General features: G+C 59.6%; 1 protein-coding gene across 4 annotated transcripts in view; it reads right to left on the bottom strand.

Annotated features, from left to right (window-relative positions):
• Positions 1-2,677: 2,677 nt before the first annotated feature.
• Positions 2,678-20,388, bottom strand: part of RAPGEF3 (Rap guanine nucleotide exchange factor 3) — a 72,781-nt gene continuing 55,070 nt past the window's right edge. For all 4 annotated transcript variants that reach the window (XM_039514500.1, XM_039514501.1, XM_039514504.1 and 1 more), the window contains 11 exons: positions 17,972-18,118; positions 15,739-15,836; positions 15,138-15,263; positions 14,828-15,009; positions 14,572-14,662; positions 13,795-13,845; positions 9,908-9,995; positions 9,133-9,197; positions 8,402-8,456; positions 6,905-6,976; positions 2,678-5,453 (listed from right to left, as the gene is read on the bottom strand). In XM_039514500.1, coding sequence (XP_039370434.1) covers positions 5,335-5,453; positions 6,905-6,976; positions 8,402-8,456; positions 9,133-9,197; positions 9,908-9,995; positions 13,795-13,845; positions 14,572-14,662; positions 14,828-15,009; positions 15,138-15,263; positions 15,739-15,836; positions 17,972-18,118 — 1,094 coding nt within the window. In that variant the 3' untranslated portion in view covers positions 2,678-5,334. The remainder of the gene's footprint in view (positions 5,454-6,904; positions 6,977-8,401; positions 8,457-9,132; positions 9,198-9,907; positions 9,996-13,794; positions 13,846-14,571; positions 14,663-14,827; positions 15,010-15,137; positions 15,264-15,738; positions 15,837-17,971; positions 18,119-20,388) is intronic.

Here is a 20,388-nt window from a genome sequence, read left to right as displayed (position 1 = left end):
TGGCCACTGCGTGGCCTTTCTGCACTCCTTCCTGCCTACAAAGATACCGATCAGGGCCGAACATGTGATGACCCCCAGTCCCTATGGGCTGCCAACAGGGTTTGCACCTGAGACCTTCCATGCCAAAGCACAGGCTGCTTCGCTTGAACTAGAGGGGGAACTCTGTTTGGTGGTAGCAGTAGTAGGCTGTTATCCTCTGTGGATCAGCCACTAGAGGGTGACATCGGACACAAGTCACATCTTGTGAAACCTTTAACAGTCAGGGAGGCTTGTCACTGTGAAGAGGAATGAGGGAAGGGCCCTGAGGTGTGGTGCAGGATGTCTCTAGTCAAGGCCCTGCCCCTCTCTAACAAGGCTCTGAGACATCTGTTCTGCAGAGGGGCCTTCCCACTCTCAAAGGGAGGGGCAGGATTGTAGCCTTCTCTGACCTGTTTGTGAATGACTCTCGGGGTGCACTAGGCCTCTGCATTGGTATGTCCAGCAGCCCTGCTCTTTGGAGAAACCTGCCCTGGACTCCCAGGAGTGAGGGAGCAGCTCCCTGCCCTAAGCCTTAAGGCTGAGCCTGCCAGACCCCAGCAGGGAGATGGGCCCCCAAGCCAGCTCCTGGGTTGTCTGCTGGCTGCTCGGGGACAGTGCAAGGGCACCTGTCCCTGGCGTTTCATCCCAATGGGGTGGAATCATGTGCTGTCCATGCTGCATGTGGGACTCCACCCTCGGGGCAAGAGCACGCAAGGCAATCTGGGCCCTAGGTGTACCTCAGCCCTGTCCCCGCACAGTGGCCCCACCCCCATGCAGAAGTGATGGTAATGGGCCCCTTCCTCGCAGCAGCCTCCCAGTATTCACCACCAGCTGGCAGGGGTGTCTTTCAAGGGGAGGGGGTCCCCAAGCCTCAGTCTGACCCTTCTGGGGCTGCATTTCTGCTGGGCCTCGGATAGGCACTACAGCTCGCTAGCAGGAGCCATGGTGTGTTGTCAGCCCCCAGCGATGGCCCCTCTAGCCCCCAGCTGCCTGGAGAGCTCTGCTGCACGTCACCATAGGGACCCAGCCCTGCACTTTCAAACAGGGCTTCTGCCCCAGGGGCTGGGCGCGTGGTGCCTCTGAAAACTGGCCAGCTTTTCTCCAGGTGCCTATGTATGGCTTCTTGAGGCACCTGTGCTCCATGTTTGAAGAATGCCCAGGTGCAGCATTGGGCCAGCTGCCCAGCATGGAGCACCGACTGGGGGTGCCCTGGCTAAGGAACTCCTCGGTGGGCTCCTCTGCTACTGAATCCTGGATGTGCTCAGCCAGGTACATGGCATTCATGGCATCCCCCATGCTCTACAGGCTCCAGGCCAGCGCGCCGGGCAGCAGGCCGGCGGCGGCATCCTGGGGCCTGGCCTGTTTGGGCGTCATTGCCCGCCCGCGGCGGCGGCGGGGGAGCCCGCCGGACCGGACGCGCGACCTGCGCTGCCTCGCGCTGCGGCGTCCCCGCCTTTCCCCGGCTCCGGTTGAGCTCCGCGGCTGCGCGCGGTGCTGTCCCGTCCCGGCTCGGTGGACCTGCCGTGGGGCGGCCGGGCGGCGGCGGCGAGCTCCACCCTCCGCCCCTCCCCCGGAGCCGGGCCGGGAGGGGGGGCCCCCGGGACTGGGAAAGGCGGCGGCGCAGCGCTCCGCGCTGCTTGGGGCAGCCTACTTTGTAGAGCCGCCCCTGGCTCTACATGGTGCATATAGATCCGCCTGCTCCCAGCACGCTTGCAGCAGAGCTGCTGGAGGAGTTATTACAACACTAGGGTCTAGCTCCCATTCTCACCATGTATCTGACACATCCAGGATGTCTGGAGATGGTGCCCGCCGGGCTGGGGGTCTCCAGCTGTGGGCAGCTCCTGTTTCCAGTGGCTGTGTTAATAGGGTGGGTCCAGGGATTACTTCGCTGCTGCTAAACCGGAGTCTCTCTCTGTACCAGACAGAAGTGCTTCAGGAGCCACCAGGGAAAGTCCCTTCGGTTCGAGGCACTGACCAGAGACCAGGCCACGTCTGTGCACAACCTCAGCTTTGTCCTCTCCGGCCAAGCCAGAGCACGACAGAACCCACCAGCCTATGGCTTCAGTCAGACACCTTGCAAGCTGTCCCACCAGTCTATGCTGGCGAGCTGGCTCTCCCCCATGCAGGGAGCTGGGGCACTGAGTCAGGGACTGAGCGCAGGGCCTGAGCCAATGGCGGGGCAGCATGAGGAGGGGGACGAGAGCTCCACGCTGCGCTACGAGGGCAGCTCTGCACTGGGAGTGCCCTGGGGCAAGTGGAGGAGCCTGACTGCGCTCAGTTCCTTCCACATGGCAAGCTCTGATCCTCCTGGAGGAGCAGTGTGGACGTGGAGGGTTGGCTGGTTCCTGCGGACTCGCACACTTTGGGGTCCCCATCCTGCCAAGCCACTCAAGGGGCCCTGTGCTGCTCATGCAGCCGAGGCACTTTACTGGGATGGACGTTGGGAGCATACTGCTGTCCTGGAGCTCATCCCCCATGACCAACATCTTGACACCACCTTGTAGGCAGCTCCCAGTGGCAGAGCTGCCCAGTCCCAGTGCGCAGGGTGGGTCGGTCCCTGTGCTGGGCACTTGTCCTGGGCTGAGCGTGGACACCAGCTATCTAGTCCCCGATGCCTCTCCCCTATGCGGCCAGCCTGCTCTGGTTTATCTCCCTGAGAAGTGAGTCCACCTGTGGGGGATCCTGGCCTGAAGAGGAGCAGGAGACCATGTGCCATGAGCCACCTAAGATGGATTCTGGGCTTGAGGGAATCACACTACCCCTGGGGAAGAGTCGCAAGAGCACTGGCTCCCCAAAGGTGGCTGCACCCCAGGAGGTCCCAGAGGCTTAGATGGAGCAGGCTGAGTGTGTGCTCGGGGACAGCTGGCAAGGCCAGCACTGCCTGAGGATGGTCTGGGGAGACACGGTGCAGCTGCAGCCGCTGAGATGGTCTCCTGTGCCACGGCAGCGCTGGGGCTGACCCTAGGACACCGTGCAAACACGAGGAGCCTGTGGCAGAAGTTCGAAGAGAGGCCGCTCATTGGGATCAGCTCAGGGAGGTTCACACCTCTGCCTGGAGACTGAGCTCAGGTGTCACTTGCTCTGGGTGGGGAAAGGGGGGTTGTCTTTCACCAGGCTGGAGGGTGGAAGTGTCTGTGAAACACATCATTGTCCCAGCTCACCCAGCATGGTGCCCTTCCTGCACTCTCCCCTGCAGCCCAGCGCTGCCTCCGTAGCTATTCGTGGGGTCCCTGAATCTTGTGGCAGCACCTGGCTAGCACAGGCCACCAGGTGGTGCAGCCTGGCTGGTTTTTAATAAATATTTTTAAATGGGCAGCCCCTTGCACCCCCCTTGAACTGTCACCAGCAGGCTAGGGGGTCAGGTGCCAACAGCACTGCCTTTAGTGAGTGCCCAGGTCAGAGTGACTCCTCGTGCTCCCAGCCTGCTGCTGCCCTGAGCCCAGCTCTGCTCACCCGTAAGAGCCTCCCGGCAGCTGCTGCCCCATTCTCGCTCTGTGGCCGAGCTCAGGTCCTGCTTGCTGCAGGATGCCTGGGCCTTAACTCCACCCTGCTCCCATCACCAGCAGAGCTGAAGGACAAACCTCCCCTCTGGCAATGCCTAAGTCCCAGCCAACTGGCCAGGACCCAGGGGAGGACTAGGTCATGCAGAGACAGGCTCTCCCCGAGCCTTCAGGCTGCTGAGCTAGGCAGCCCAGGGCCTTGCTCCCAGCTGGGAGCCTTGACCTCACACAGCCACTGAGGACCATGTTATCTGTAGGCAGCCTGCTGCCATGTACCAGGAGCTGCAGGGCAACAGAGCTGAGGCAGGAGTTACAAGCCAAGAACCGTTCCCCCCACAGCAGGTGCACGGGATACCTCCTGGTGTCTCTGCCCCAGAGCGTGCTTGGCTGCAGAGTCCAGCTACCCAGCAGGATGTCATTCCTCCTATATGCTGCCCCCAGCACAGGCTGTGTTGGGAGGGAGTGGTGTCAGCACATGCCCAGGGACCCCTGGGGGAGAGGGAGGCATTCAACTTGCGTCATGGAGATTTTGGTGCCGTTGGGTTCCTCTTTCCACTCCTGCTCTCTGGAGCATTGGCTGCTCTGTCCAGACCTCCTGGAGCCTTAGACTGAGCCTCCTGTCAGGTACTAACTTAAGGAGGTGACTGAACATTTGGCTGAGGCCTTGACCCCCAGGCAGCTCACACAGGTGCCCTTGGCCAGCCCCCTCAGCACTGGGCCCCCAGAACCTTGCACCCCTGTGCCCCACTGAGCCACACTGCTGGGCTGGAGCACCATGCCTGGGGCCCATCCTGGCTGGCGAGAGCTGTGTGCCCAGAAATCCTGCCTCTTCTCTCTGCAGCGGCTCGGGAGGGGGATTTTTATTCCCTGCTCTTGGAACTCGAATGAAGTTTCAATCCATCTTGGCAGTGGAGCACCAGCCGCCACCCCATGTGGAGCATGCAGCACAGGCTCTCCGGCTCCTGCTTCCAAAGGGCCCTCTTCTGAAGCCACCACTTGCTAGTCACTAGTGGGCACAGCCGGGCAGGGCCTGGTAACCGTGCTGCCGGCACACACCATGTCTACACGAGCATTTAGAGCCAGGCTGGTCGCTCTCCAGCATGGGCTAAGCTAGGCCAGGGAAGCCTGGGCCTGAAGGTATTCTACCTCCTCCAGTTTAGCTGGGGCTGGAGTGCCCACTGCCTTGTCTGCAGGCAGGCTCTGGTACTCTGGCTGGCACAATTTAACCTGCCCCAGCTTCGCCCAGACAGGTCCGGCAGTGGGCGCTGTAGCTAGGGCCCAGGCTCTCATGTGCCTGGGGGCCGTCCCCTTCCGCAATGGTGCTGGGGGTGCGGGAAGTTCTTGAGCAGGGAAGCTGCATTCCCTCCTCCCCCCTTGCTGGAAGCTCCATGCTGGAGATGCTGCTGCAGAACCAGGAAGGAAAACATCCCTGTGTACAAAAAATACTTCTATTGACGGCAGTGGGTAAAGCCAGAGCGTCCTGCCCTTCTTCCCCCGGCCCTGCCCCTCCCTGTCTCTCTTCATAGCATCATTGGGGCTGGCCCGTTACTGCTCCAGGCTCTAGCCAGCTGGCTCCAAGTCTGAGAGGAATGGTGCAGCCCGGTCCTGGCTGGGCAGGCGGTCTGGCAGATGGGCTGCAGTGGGGTCCCTCTGCAGTGGGGACAGTCGGAACGCATGGCCAGCCCTCTCACAGGAGGTGGAGGGCAGCACAACTGCCCCGTGGCAGCCAGGCAGGGGCAATGTGCTGGTGGGCTGAGGAGCGCTCCCCGTGGAGGTTCTAGGCTGGCCCATCCTGTTCCGCCCCTGGTCCCAAGCATCAGGACTCAAGGTCCCGGGAAAGCCGTGACAGTTCCTTCTGGTTGTCGATTACTTTCAGGTGCTGGAGGTAGGCCCGGGTGGAGGCAGGACTCCGCCCGCTCAGGGACTGCTCAGAGCCTGCAAGGAAACAGCCCCAGATCAGAGCAGGGGATGGGGTGGGACATTCTTGGCTAAAGCCCACAGCTCAGCACAGGCAGCTATTTCCTCACTGCCCCATGCCCTGACACTAGCCCTAGGGCTGCAGTGTTAGCCCAGTGCTGGGTAAGGAGCGGTAAGAGCAGGGACAGCTGGCAGCGCAGCTCATGCCTGGCTCTGTTGGGCTGTGCAAAGAGGGAACTCAAAGCCAGGTCTGCAGGCGCATTCCCACAAGTGACCAGTGGGAAAGGCAGGGGCGGTGCAGCCTCTGTACCTCTAGGCAAGAACGTGCACAGGACTGGGAGCCAGGAGATCCTGTGTTTGAGTCCCACCTGACAGACTGGTGCCAGGACAGTCCCAAGGTCCCAGGGCGAGTCAGTGGCAGAAGCAGCACCTGACTACCTGGCCCATGCGTAACCCCTCCGAACCCAGCAAGGAGAGGAGCGAGTGCAGGAGGGGACTGGGAGGCTGAATGACTGCCAGGTTCCAGCAGCTGCTCCTGTCCCTCTTGGGCCAGTGTCAGGTGGGTAAGTGGGGAGCTGGGCTGCAGTCAAGAAGCCAGCGGAATCGCAGTCAAGCAGACAGGGCACTACGTGCACAGGGGCTGGGCCCTCAGAACAGGAGGGGAGGGAGCCTCGGGCTATGTCCCCCAAGCTGCCCTGGAGGCATCTGGCTCATGCCCACCAGGCAGGACTGGCATCCTCCTTTACTCCAACCCTTTCACCCTGGGATCTGCGAGTGAGCCAGTGTCGAGTGGGGCTGCTCCTGGGTGAGCAGAGAGGGGTCATTCCCTGAGCAGGAGGGCAGGCGCCCTGGGAGCAGGTGCTGAAGGGGGAGCTTCCAGCTGTGATTGGGGGCACTGCTCTCCCCCTGCCACGGGAGCGCCGCGAATGAGTGCGATGGTGCCACGACTCAGCACAAGGGTGCCATGCCACGGTCTGCAGTGGCAGACACAGCTCCCGCTGGCACAGGGAAGCCGGCCTTTGAGTGATGCTGCAGGAAGATCCCAGGGTCATTAGTGCAGGGACAATGGGGTCGGGGTGGGGGACTAACGTGAATGGAGAACGGGGGAACCCTGGCTGGAGGGGATGAATGCAACCAGCCCAGCTCAGGGGCTGGCCAGGTCCCCCAGCTATGGCCAGAGGCAGGAGCACCCTGGAATCTCCCCCCAACTGCTGTGGGTGGGCCTCTGCTTACACTCATTCCCTGGGCCTGACGTGCTCTCGTTAGCACAGGTGTGAGGAGGGAGCCCCACTGAGGAACAGCCAGGGGACACGGCCTGCCCACACAAGGCCCCTGGTACAGCTGGACCGGATAGTGGAGCTGTATGACAGGCCATGAATGGGGAAGGGGCAGCACCCCTCCCCCGTGCTCCTACTCATCCCTCCCAGCAGGCTGCCCCCGCGAGGGGTAAGGAAGGTGGGGCTCCGTACAGGTGGAGATCCGCAGGGCCTGGGGGTCCTCCAGCAGCTGGGGGGCACGACACCGCAGTGGGGAGATGGGAGCTAGGAGGGGAGAACAGAACACAACGTTAGGCACTCACAGCACGTGCTTCCTGCCCCCATGAGCCCCCTGCTCCCCTACACTCCCCTCCCCCAACCTCTGCTCTCCTGCCTACATGGGTCCCCTGCTCCCCGACACCCCCCCTCCCCAACCTCTGCCCTCCTGCCCCAATGCATTTCCTACACGTCTGTGACCCAACTGGCAGAGGGCACAGGGCTGCAGAGGGTTACAGAGCTCCCCGGTCTGATCTCTGCAGAGGGTGTCATGGGAGGCCCTACTGAAAGCCTGTGTCACACTGATCATTGCAATCAGTGCAGAATGGATGTACAGGTCCTACGCGTCTGTACGGCATATTATGCTCTTCAGGTCTGTGAGCTGGGGCTGGGCACCAGAAGATGGTATGTTTCTGCCAGGCAGGAGACGCCTGTCTGGCTGTATGTAAAGTGAGCACTGTACACTTCACAATGGACACCTACTTCCAGTCCAAGCAAAATGCTAATCAAGTGCTTGCAAAGTCTCCAGGGGAGAGTCTAGCCCAGAAACACAAGCAGCAGAGAGGGGGGTACCCTGTTTACAAGTGAAGAAAATGGATGGTTGGAACAATATCTGGGGGCGCAGAGGTCCCCCAGGGGCAAGCTACCAGCATGCGTGTCCTATGAAGGGATGATCCCTGTTAAACTTTGGGTGAGCAGGAGGCAGGAGAATGCCGTTTGAGTTATTTTATATGTAGCCCTTTGTTTCCATTAATTCCACACCCTTCTCTGATCTTCGTTAAATTAACTCTGACTTGTTTGTACGACAAGCAATCTCAGTGCTGTGAGCTGTCGAGTGACGCCCCCGGGGTGAAACGGGTAAGCTGGAGGGCAGTTCTGGGAGTGTCCCATGGACTCAGAGGGCCGGGGGGCTGGAGCGTGTCTGTCACTAACCTGCAGGGGGCAGTGGAGCCTGTGTGGGCCAAAGGGGTCATGCTTGTGCTGCCCGTGGCTGGTTGAACCAGGGAGCTGAGCCCGGCAGGCACAGACCTGGCTTCCAATACTAGGGCAGGTGGTGGCAAGGTGCCTAACAGCTCTGAGCACTCCCCTCCTTGTCCCCCAACACCCTCTGCCCTCCTACTGCGATGCCCCCCATCTTCCCTATACGGTGCCCCACCTACCCCCTTACATGCCCCAGTACTTTCTCCTCCTAAATCCCACTCTACCGGCAGTGCCTACTGGGCTGTTTTGGTAGGACCCCCACCCTGGCTGTAACCCTGCAGGGCAGACCCCAGTGCTGGGGGTGGGTGGCAAAGTGCCTGCTCCCACGGGAGCCAGAACTCGACCCACAGGAGGCGCGACCTGCCATGGCCCCCATGCCCCGACTCACTGCCTGTGTGATGCTTCCCCAGGGCTGGGTGCTGGCCCTGCCCACAGGCCCTGGCGCGCACTCACCGTACGTGTGGCTCTGGCAGTGGTGGATGATACGTACGGCCTTGGCCATCATTCGCTGCAGGCAAGGCACAGGGTTACTCACTGGCCAGGGAGTGTGGCCCGGCGCGCACACCCTCTCCCTCCCAGGCCAGCTAACGCTCTTCCCCCTCCCACGACTTCGGAAGCCAAGTTCCTGCGAGGGGTGTGGGGCACAGCTGCCTCGTCCAGCACATGCCCTCTGCCAAGGGCCTGTCCCTCAGCCAGGCAACCCCAGCAAAGGGCCATGGGGAACAGGGGCAAAATGTGCCCAGCAGCCACAACCCCATGGGCCCAGGGATGGGGCACCATGGCGGGGCATCCCCTCTGCTTGGTTGGGGCAGCGTTGCAGGACGGGCAGGTGGGGCCAGCCACACCCTGCTGAGGAGCTGCCGTGGGGCGGAGGAGCCCCTGGGCTGGGAGTGGGTCCCAGCCAGCCCCGTCTGGCCCCTGCGCACAGGCACTCTCGGCACTGTTGTCAGCTGAAGCCCCTCTTCCAGACAGGCCTGTCAGAGCACGAGGCCAGGAGCCAGAACACCTGGGTTCTCACTGTCCCTCAGCTTCCTCCCTGGAAAAACGGGGCTCACGAGCATGAGCCGCCTGCTGCGGGAGCCCCAAATGCATTAGTGTGTGTGCAGCACTTCACTTCGCCAGAGCCCCCAGCCGCCGGGGGAGTGGGGCCGGCCGGGAGGGGTGACAGGTTCTGCCTGGCTCACCATCTTCTCAAAGTTGATGAGGTTCTCTGCCAGCGTGCGGTTGCCCTCGTGGATGAAGGTCATGTCTGCAAGGGGAAGCCTCAAAGTCAGTGCCCAGCCCCTGTGGCTCCTTCCACAGGCACCAGCTAACGCCTCAGACCATCAACAGAGATGGGGGTTCTCTGCGGCGGGGACGCTGCTGCCACTGAACCCGTGCTTGGCCCATCCTTCCCATGCTGCTCCGTCCGGCAGGGCTCCCGCAAGGACTCCCCCACCTCCCACACCCCCAAGGAGCAGCCCGACAGCAGCCAAACCCAGTGTCCGCTGGAGGCTTGGCCCCATGGCCAAAGAGATCAGGAGCTTGGGGGGCTGAAGCCAATTGCATACGATTGAATTCCTCAGTCCCCCCGCCCTGTGGCATGGAGCCCCAGTCCCCCTGACCTATGAGATGGAGCCCTGGTCCCCCAACCCCACAGGATGGAGACCCAGTCCCCCAACCCCACAGGATGGAGCCCCGGTCCCGCCGGACGGGCTCTGTGTCACTGTGAGGCAGTGCAACACTGTCCCCTTCAGTAGCCATACTGCCCTGCCAAGTGAGGAGTCTCCTGAGCTTCTCCAGGGCATGTGCCTGGACCCAGTAGTGCCCCCCTGCCTGCTCTCTCTGGGAGGAAGGGGACCCGGTCCCTGCAAACCCACTGTGGGAGGGGGTCACTTCTGGAAACAGAGTTACTGCCCGGCCCTCTCAATTTCAGCTCCTTCGCCCTCCCAGGCTGAAATCCCTGAGCTGTTCCTGTACCTTTGAGAAGGAGGGGCACGAAGGGGATGATGGGCGGGGTCAGTTTGGCGATGGCCAGTCTGTAGACTCTGTGATTCCAGGAGGGGTCCTGGAAGGAGAAAGGGATTTCAAAGCAGGAGCCATTTCCTGGCCCCCAAGTGGTGCCTTCGTGAGGCCATGGCTGCAGGCTAGGCCCCCAGCAGGCCAGAGCTCAGCTCCCCCAGCCACAAGCGGCCCATGACTCACCAGGCCAGTGCAGCCCTTCTCAGCCTGAGGGAGCCCCGCTGCCGGAAGGTCACCTCACCACCGCTGGGGTGGAGCACAGCAGCTATTTAGCTGTAGCTCTGGGCTGAAAGGGCAGGGGGCCGCTGCAGCCAATTGATGCCACGGGGGATTTAGGGAGGCAGAAAGTCCTCACCCAGATGACGCTGGGGCCAGCACCCCGGCTCACACCCAGTGTACCTGGGATCATTCGTGACCAGGGGGCTTAGCTCAGCTCCTCCTGCAGTGCTCTGACACCATGGAGCAAGGGCCTGAGATGGAGCCCTCTAGCACTGCATGGGGGCTGCATGCAGCACGGAAAGGGGGGGTCAGGGCCATCCTTAAGATTTATGGTGCCCTAGGCGGGATTATTAAGCTGGTGCTCCTGTGCCTGACTTGCTCTGAGCAACACAAACATAAGCTTACAGTATTGGAAAACTTGCCACATGCATGTTATTAAAACCAGTTTAACTTAATTAAGCACACTGTAATGCTGATGGACTAGCACTAAAGAAGCAGCACTATAGAAAAAATTCTGATTTGACAGAATGATGCAAATAATGTAATTTTTTAAATTTGTCAACATTTTATTGGAAATTTATATGAAGAGGTATTGAAACAAGGATTTGTTTCAAATTAAAAGCAATCTTTCTGGCTTTTTTGGCTGCAAAATCAGTAATGTCACCGTATGACAAAGACAAAGTGATGTCTTGTTCGATTGCAAGAATAGCAAGACCAGTCAAGCGTTCCTGACTCATTGTAGAGCAGAGGTAGTTTTTAATGAGCTTTAGTTTTGAGAAACTCTGTTCTCCTGATGCTACTGTTACAGGAATTGTCAGTAGAATATGAGTGGCAATGTACACATTAGGGGATATATATATCAACAAGTTTGCTGGTATGAATAAACTGTACAATGTCCATCATTGATTTTGCATGTGGCAACATTGATGACAGTGTACTCAATTCTTCATACAGTTCAAGTCCATTTAAATCAAAACTATCACCGTGCTTCAGGAGGCTCTCTAGGTTCTTGCACTTTGTCATTAGTTGCTCTTGTTTTCCTATTTCATTGAATTTAGTCCCGCTCAGCCTGCTGCCAGCTAAGTGAATGGAACCCCAGGCCGACAGTGGGTTGAGTGGCTCAGCTGGGGTCTCAGCCACCAGCCTGCTTAGCCCACTGCCAGCCTGGGGTTCCTTGGGGGTCCCCAAGCCAGCAGCGAGTGCTGAGTGGGGCCAGCGGCCGGGACCCCGACTGGCAATGGGGCAGCAGCCGGAACCCCAGAGCATCAAAAATCAGCTGGCATGCCACCTTTGGCATGTGTGCTGTAGGTTGCCAACCCCTGCTCTATACCAGTGGTTCCCAAACTGGGGTTCGTGAACCCCTGGGGGCTTGCAGAACGTTACAGGGAGTTCGCCAGAAAAAATTCAGTAATGGTGGCCAGAGGACCCCGGGCATTGGAGACAGAAGGTGGGACCCAGTTGCAGGGCAGACACCCCGAGCCCCAGGAAGAGCGGGGCCGGGCAGTTGGGGCTGACAGCCCGAGTCCCGGCAGTCAGCAAGGGAGCCAGCAGCCTGAACCCCAGTGCTCTGTGCGGGGCTGGCAGTCTGAGTAACAAGAAGAGTGGGGCTGGGCAGCTGGGGCTGGCAGCCCCTGTCAGCGGGGGAGCCGGCAGCCCGAACCCCAGCCTGAGCCCCAGGAAGAGCGGTGCAGGCAGTTGGGGCATCCATCACACTGAGGACATTTAAACTTAAATCCCTGAAAATATTCATTTTTAGGAGGGGGTTCATGACATTTCACAATTTAGTGACAGGGGTTCGCGGGCTGTTAAAGTTTGGGAACCACTGCTCTATACACTAGCGAGGAGATGAGCATATTACAGTTATTGGAGGGCTCCATTTAGCAGTAACAGGGCTATAGGAAAGTCAGTCAACATTGTTTCTCTGATGAAAACTGGCCCACTCCCTTCCCCATACCAAATTTGTCATAAATAATTGTCAACAACTTAATTTTCTGTTTTTGGCTAAGATATTGATTTAAAAAAAATTGAAATTGAATTCAGGATTGTTAGCAAACATTTTTGGAAAACAAATTTGTTAAATGACAATCTAAATGGCAACACAGTACTGCTTTCATGCTTGGCTCACCCCCTAGCCTGCTGGTCCAACAGCTGCAGTAGAGGAGGAGATAGGTGGAAAACTGCAGGACCCCAAAATCCACCTCTTGGGTACAGAGTGGCAACAGCAGCAGCAAACCCTCAGGTCCGATCACACGCCAATGGGCACCACTGCCAGCCCAACGGACCATGGTGAAGTTAGCACAGCATCTGATCTCAGGGACGGGGCACCCATGGAGCCACAGCAGCTCATCCTGCCCTGTGCAGCTCCGCCCGGGGGAGAGATGCGCTCCCCAGCTAGAGTGACCAGATCCAGATGTCCTGATTTTATAGGTCCAGTCCCGATATTTGGGGCTTTGTCTCATATAGGCACCAGGAGCCTATATAAGAAAAAGACCCCAAAATTGGGACTGTCCCTATAAAAGTGGGACATCTGCCCACTCTACCCCGACCCCCTGTCCTGATTTTTTGCACATGCTATCTGGCTATCCCCAGCCCAGTCCTGTGCTTCCATTCCAATCCTGGCTGCCTGCCAAGGAAGTGAGTTACTGCCCCACAAAGTCGCGGGACCTCCTGGTCAACCTCCTCCTCGCCCTGGCTAAAAAGGCCATCCACGCGACCAGGGAGAGGAGGTTGGCCGACGGAGACTCCTGCGACTGTGGGGCTTGTTTCCGGTCCCTCGTCCGCTCACGTCTCCGGGCGGAGTTCCTCTGGGCGGCGTCCGCTGGCTCCCTTGATGCCTTCGAGGAGCAGTGGGCGCTGTCCAGGGTTCTCTGCTCGGTGTCCCCATCAGGCTCCCTCCTTATGGCCCTTTGACCTCACTCCTGTCCCTGTTCTTTTATTAGTTGTCCCCCGCACTTAGTGGGTTTCCGTGGCCCTGTGGATCCTCCCCTTAGGCTGGGGGGGGGATCCGTTAGCATGGGGCGGGCTTCCACCCGCCCCCTCTCCCGGATAACCCAATAGTACTTTCATTCCTCAGCAGGCAGCCAGGGAGGGGAGGGGGGAGAGAGAAAGGTGGAGTGCTCCGTGGGGCATGGGGGAGAAGAATGGATGTTATGGGGGACAACAAAGGATACTGCCAGAGCTGCTGAGCCTGCCTCACCTCACACCAGGGGAAAGAGTCACACTCACAGATGAGTTCCTTCCCCCACCCCTTCCCAGAGACCCCAGCAGCCAATCCCCTCCCTCAGACTGTGCTGCATTCGGCTCTCTCTAGGACCCAGCATCCCTGCTCTTACATGCTCCACTGCTCCCAGCAGAATGGTGCCCCCAGATCTAGTGGTGCCCTAGGCGGCTGCCTGTTCTGCCTATGGCTAAGGACGGCCCCGGGGGGGGGGGGGATTCCCCTCCCTGCATCACCTGCACCACTTCCTGCCCCCAAAGGACCCCTCCCCCAGGCACTGCCCCAGCCCCGCATGGCTTAGCTCCCACAGCTGGGTGGGCTGGGCTATGGGAACCTGCCTAGGGGTGTCTCCACCATCTGCAAGAACAGGTGCGGAGGTGAAGGTGCTGGCAAAGGGAGCCAAACTTACCAGCATACGCTCCAGCGCCGAGTGCAGCTTCCTGGTTTTGTGCGGCAGCCTCTGTGTGTGAGACAGAGCAGGTGAGAGCGTCCCCCGAACCCCAGGTGGATCCTCCACCACCGGGACCCTCTCCTGCTCCTCACACAGGTGCCACGTCTCCTCCCTCATCATAAATCACAACAGCACGTGTTCTCAGAGCCTCTGCCATGCTGGGGGCTGCATGGAGGCTGACCCCCCGACTGCCCCTCCACAGCCAGGCCCTGGGCACCCAGAACTGCCTCCATTCCTGTGGGAGTTCCGGGTGTGAAGAAGGCAGGCCCCAGCCCAGAAACTAGACACAAGGATTGTTTCAGCCAGCACTGAGCTGCAGCCACCTTTGGGGTGGAACACAGGGCACAGGGAAGGGAGTGAAGAAGGAGCCTGTATCTCAATGGGAGGGAGTTGAGCAGGGTGAGCAGCAGTTGGATTTTGGCCAGGACACTCGCATTAATTGAGCCTGGGGCTCTGGTTCGGCCCATCGCCCAGCAGGAGGTGAACTCTGCCTAGGCTGTTAGGAGCTGAGGGCCATGCTATCATTTCCCACGTCCTAGGGCTTGGGTGGACGTCTCAGTCCAACGGCCTGGCGAGCTGGACACGGCAAATGGCCTCTTTCCTGGGACAGGGTCCTCCTCTGCCTGTCAGGGCCCAGCAGGGAGATGCTGATTTACCACTGGAGTTAGTCCCCTGGGGGAAGTTTCCCAGGCTGGATCTGACCTGGAGCAGCAGGGCCTGTGCCTTGGTCTGTACCTCCCAGGTCTTGGCGAGGCGACTGACAGCCGTGTTGCTCAGACCAAACATCACCGCGAAGAAGGAATTCAGGTTCTTCTGCTCCTTGAGGCTGAAATGGAAGATACAGTTACTCGGGGGCTGGGGGCCAGCACTGGGCCTGGATGACACAGCTAGCAGAGCAGGGCCCAGCGCCAGGCTGCCTCCATGGAGTGGGGTGGCTTGGGTGCAGCTGGGACTCCTGGAGGGACGAGTTCCCTGCCTGCAAGTCACTCACTGTGCAGCCAGCTTAATGAACTTCCTGAGCAGCTGGGCCCGCCTGCCCGGCTCCACACAGAGGCAGAGCTCGGTGGCGATCCAGTACTGCAGCTCGTTGAAGCGCCGCATGACGCGCTCCAGGTTCGCCGTGGTTGCGCTGGGAAACGTCTGCTGCCCAAAAATGTAATAGATCAGCTCCACCTTCAAAACACAAGGGCCAGAGCTCAGGACTGGGACTGGACCCGCATCTCCTGAGAGCCAGCCCAGCCCCTGGCCCACAGCCCCTCTGCTCCGACCCCAGGCTTACTGCTCCAGACACTGCCCATTACCTGGTGGACACTGCTGAAGAGATTCCAGTCATAATCCGTCAGCTGATTGGCCAAGTCCTTGGAGCTGATGAGGTCCAGGGTCTCTGAGGAGCCAACGGTGGGCCCCAGCTGCTCGGGATGAGGGGTCTGGATAGAGGGGGAGCGAGAACGTCACACGCCCCCGTCTCATTAGCCCTGCGTGCTCTGCATGGCCTGTGGGTGAGCCAGGCAGCTCTGGGCCAGAGCCCTGCCCAGCTCAGCGGGGAGCCGGTAGATCTTAGCTGGCTGTGAATGCCCAGGCAGCCAGGCAGACCAGCCACAGAGGCCAGACCCCAAGCCATCTACACCAGATTGAGATGCGGCTTCTGCAGCTGGGCAGTCCCTGGGGCAGAGGCACCGCTGCCCAGGGCCCGTGTGCTGCAGTGCTGGGCCTGGGGTCTCCACGCCCTGTAACAACCAGTTCCCAGCTCTGAGTGTCTCTGATAACGGGCAGCAGCCCCCAGGTGGTGTGTGTGCTGGACCAGAGCTCATGGGATGGAGTCTCCAGCCCTTGGCAAAGAGAGGGGCACAAGGCTCGCCTGGCCCCCAGCCTAGAACCCTGCTCCCCCCGCCCAGCCCTCACCAGGGTGTGCAGCTCCTGGACATTCACAACAAAGAGTCTCTCGTTCAGGCCCAGGGATGTGTACACGCCGATGGTGTCCATCTGCAGCCCCACTTTATCTGTCAGAGAGAGAGTGAGCCTGTTGGAGAGCTACTCCCGCAGTGGCCACCAGGTGGTGGTGTTTGCATGCACACCAGCCAGCAGGGATCGGCATGTTCCCGGACGGGGGCGGCCAGCCTCACTGCCATGGGGCGCAGGGGAGACATGGGGCCATCCACAGGGCCGGCTTTAGACCAATGCCACCAAGTGAGAATCTCTTCCTGGCTAGAGGCACCTTTTTAATTTTTACTCACCTGGCGGCGCTCTTCACAGCGCGCTTCAGCGGCGGGTCCTTCAGTGCCGCGAAGATCTGGAGCAAGTGAAGGACCCACTGCTGGCCATCCAAGCCTGGGCAAGCCTGGTCCCTCCGGCATCCCCCTTGTCCCCAAGTGAATTCACAGGCCGGTGAGGAGGGCATGCCAACCCCCCACACCCGTAGAGCCGGCACCGGGCTGCGGCAGGCGGTGCCACACAATGACAGTGCACCAGGGACCCCACTGGCTGCAGCTCGAGAGGGGACAGGCTCGGGGGGGGGGGGTAGGATTGGGAGGTCTCTGCAGGACATGGATCAGCCATGCAGCCTGAGTCCCAGCCCAGCTCTGTCCCCTGAGATGCAGTGTGGTGCCTGGGCCAGGCGGGAGCAGGAGCAGCTGCTGCCACTAGAAAAGCGTCACCCCCTCTGGGTCAGTATGGGCAGGGCGAGCCCCAGGGAAATCCTCACCGCCTGTGGGGTAGTGGAGAGGGGCAGATGCAGCATGGGGAGAGGGGCCAGGTGTCACTGCTGCAGAAAAGGGGTTGGGCAGGTGAACAGGCCTCCAGATGCTTGGTAGACCCAGACACTGCCTAAAGTGAATGCATCCCACTCTCCCAGCCCCATTACTGCCCCCTCTTCACTCCAACTGCTTCAGGGACACCCTGACGGGGCAAGGACATGCTGCCCCAGAGCAGGTGGGGGGGGGAGGTGAGGGGTGGATGTGCTGCCCTAGTGCAGCGGGCGGGGAGGGGTGAGTACATGCTGCCCGAGTGCAGCGGGTAGGGGAGCTTGGGGGAGGACGTGCTTCCCCAGTGCAGCTGGAGGGAGGAGGGGAGGACATGCTACCCCAGTGCAGCTGGCAGGGGGAAGTGGAGGGAGGATGTGCTGTCCTAGTGCAGCTGGCGGGGAGAGGAGGGAGGATGTGCTGCCCCTGCGCAGCTGGAAGCGGGAGGTGGGGGGGAGGATGTGCTGTCCTAGTGCAGCAGCTGGTGCGGGGGAGGGGGAAGGACATGCTGCCCCAGTGCAGCTGGAGGGGGGAGATAGGGGGAAGATGTGCAGCTGGCGGAGGGAGGGCGACAATGTTGGGGGAGGACATGATGTCTGAATCATTCCCCTCTATTCAGCACTGGTGAGGCCTCATCTGGAGTACTGTGTCCAGTTTTGGGCCCCACACTACAAGAAGGATGTGGATAGATTGGAGAGAGTCCAGCAAAGGGCAACAAAAATGATTAGGGGGCTGGAGCACATGACTTATGAGGAGAGGCTGAGGGAACTGGGATTGTTTAGTCTGCAGAAGAATGAGGGGGGATTTGATAGCTGCTTTCAACTACCTGAAGGGGGTTCCAAAGAGGATGGAGCTCAGCTGTTCTCAGTGGTACCAGATGACAGAACAAGGAGTAATGGTCTCAAGTTGCAGTGAGGGAGGTCTAGGTTGGATATTAGGAAAAACTTTTTCACTAGGAGGGTGGTGAAGCACTGGAATGGGTTACCTAGGGAGGTGGGAGAATCTCCTTCCTTAGAGGCTTTTAAGGCCCGGCTTGACATAGCCCTGGCTGGGATGATTTAGTTGGGGATTGGTCCTGCTTTGAGCAGGGGGTTGGACTAGATGACCTCTTGAGGTCCCTTCCAACCATGATAATCTATGATTCTATGATGTGCTGCCCCAGTGCAGCTGGTGGGGGGACATGGGGAGAGGATGTGCTGCCCAAATGCAGCTGGTGGGGGAGAGGTGAAGGGAGGACATGCTGCCCCACTGCAGCTGGTGGGGGAGGGGGACGATATGCTGCCCCAGTGCAGCTGGCAGGGGAGGTCGGGGGAGGATGTGCTGCCCCAGTGCAGCTGGTGGAGGGAGGGGGGAGAACGCACTTCCCAGCTCCCGCCAGCACCACGCCACTCACTCACCCCCTGCTGAGTTGACCTTGACCAACATGCACTCGCCGTGCGTGCCCTCCTGGCAGGCGAGGGACTGGAGCACGTGGCGCACAGAGGCGTTCACTGGCAGCACCACGGTGAGGCAGGAGTGGTCAGCTCTGTAGATGTCATAGGGCACTGCGGAAGGCACGGGGCACGTTAGTGAGATCCCCCTGGCCAGGACCCAGCCAGCCGAGGGCAGAGGTGACCCAGGATCCTCGGGCAAGGAGCCCCATTTGGGGGCAGGTTTGAGCTGTGAACTCCGTGGGAGGCAGACTGGGGCCCAGGGCACAAGCCCTGACTGCAAGTCCCTATGGGCTCTGAGCAGGGCCCTGCTTCTAGGGTGTGGGGGCCACCGTGTCAGGGAGTCTGCACCCCACACACCTCCCAGGGTGACTGTGTCTAAGAGGAGGGGCTACACCTCCCACCTCCCAGGGTGACTGCATCTAAGGGGAGGGGCTACACCTCCCACCTCCCAGGGTGACTGCGTCTAAGGGGAGGGGCTACACCTCCCACCTCCCAGGGTGACTGCGTCTAAGGGGAGGTGTAACACTACCCCAAAGCAACACCCCGGCACCCCCATGTCTACCGTGGTGATATAATTATGATGTGTTTTGTAAAACGTCTGCCTTCTGAGGTACTATATTAAAAGTCTTGATCTGTTAAGCATTAATGTCCTGTTGATTGTCTGTGGTATCGTTGTATACGCAGTTATGATGTTTTGCTATGTGTGTGTTATTGAAATACGTAGTGAGTCTGGGAACTCCCACAAGCAGCCTTTCAGGTACAACAATGGAGAAGCCAGACAGTGTTGATGGCTCAGTAAAGGGAATCCTCTAGAGTTGCCAGGCGTCCGCATTCCAGAGAACAGGAAAAACTTTTGTCCTCCCCGCGACACGTGTCCAGGATTCATGGCAGACAGAGCAGCCTCTGAGGCCTGGGAAATGCCAGGGCACCGCTGGTGCAGCTGCTATTTAAGGGGCTGCCTGACATCAGCTCCTCCTGGAGCCCCCGCAAACCGCCCCAGCCAGAGCCGCCCAAAGCCTGCACCCTGACCCCCCTCCTGTGCCCCAACTCCCTGCCCCAGCTCAGAGGCCCCTCACACACCCAAACTCCCTCCCGGAGCCTGCACCCCGCATCCCTCCTGCACCTGAACTCCTTCCCAGAGTCCACACCTCCCTCCCACACTCCTGGAGCTTCCTCCTGCACCCTGAACCCCTCATCCCCGGCTCCACCCAGAGCCCGCACCCCCAGCCAGAGCACCCACACCCCACATCCCAACCTTCTGCCCCAGCCCGGTGAAAGTAAGCAAGGGTGGGGGAGAGCGAGCAACAGAGAAGGGGGGGCAGGGCCGGGGGAAAGGGGGCAGGGCAAGGGGGTTCAGTTTTCTGAAATTAGAAAGTTGGCAACCCTAGAATCCACACAGGGGCGGCTCTAGCCATTTCGCTGCCCCAAGCACGGCGGCACGCCGCGGGGGGCGCTCTGCTGGTCGCCGGTCCCGCGGCTCCGGAGGACCTCCCGCAGACGTGCCTGCGGAGGGTCCGCTGGTCCCGTGGCTCTGGTGGACCTCCCGCAGGCACGCCTGCAGATGCTCCACCGAAGCCTCGGGACCTGCGGACTCACCGGAGCCGCCTGCCGCCCTCCCAGTGACCGGCACGTGCTTGGCGTGCTGGGGCCTGGAGCCACCCCTGAATCCACATTACCATTAGCTGTGTTCAATGAAGCCTTCTCAAAGGGGGCAGGTAAACAGTAGACACTTTTAGACTCACATCATAGCAAAAGATCTTTCCAGCAAGCTGGAGGAACCTATAAACGGGGGAAGTGACATCACATCACTTGTCCTCACTCCCCCCACAACTCAACAACTGGAAACAGGTCTGAAGAAAAAGACTGAACTGAGGAGGTGGTTCCAGGCTGAAGGGATTTCTTGCCCGTGTATGGAAGACCTGTGACCTGCTTGTATTTTCTGTCAGGGTGAAACATTGCTTGATTCAAATCCTGTCTAGTTAATAGAACTCAGATTGCGAATTTATTTTGTTTCTTAGGTAACTAACTTTGATCTGTACGCTTACTACTTATAATCACTTAAAATCTATCTGTAGTTAATAAATCTGTTTTATATTTTTTACCTAAAACAGTGTGTTGTTTGAAGTGTAAAGGGAAATGTGCTCAGGAGCAAGGACTGGTGCACGTCCTCTCCACATTGAGGGAGGGACAGACTGGGTAATACACTTACACTGGTCAGGCTTCTGAGCAGGGCAAAATGGTACAGTTCTGGGGTTCTAGGCTGGGGAGCTGGGGGAATTTACCAGAGCCTCTCTATTGTTGGTTCATGTAACTCAGCTGGATGTGTCCCTGCCTGTGAATGTTTGTGTGAGTGCAGGACCTGGAGGGGTTTGCAGCTTGTC

Source organism: Mauremys reevesii, linkage group 25, assembly GCF_016161935.1.
Source record: "Mauremys reevesii isolate NIE-2019 linkage group 25, ASM1616193v1, whole genome shotgun sequence".
Classification (NCBI taxonomy): domain Eukaryota; kingdom Metazoa; phylum Chordata; order Testudines; family Geoemydidae; genus Mauremys; species Mauremys reevesii.
This window is presented reverse-complemented; position numbering and strand designations above follow the sequence as displayed.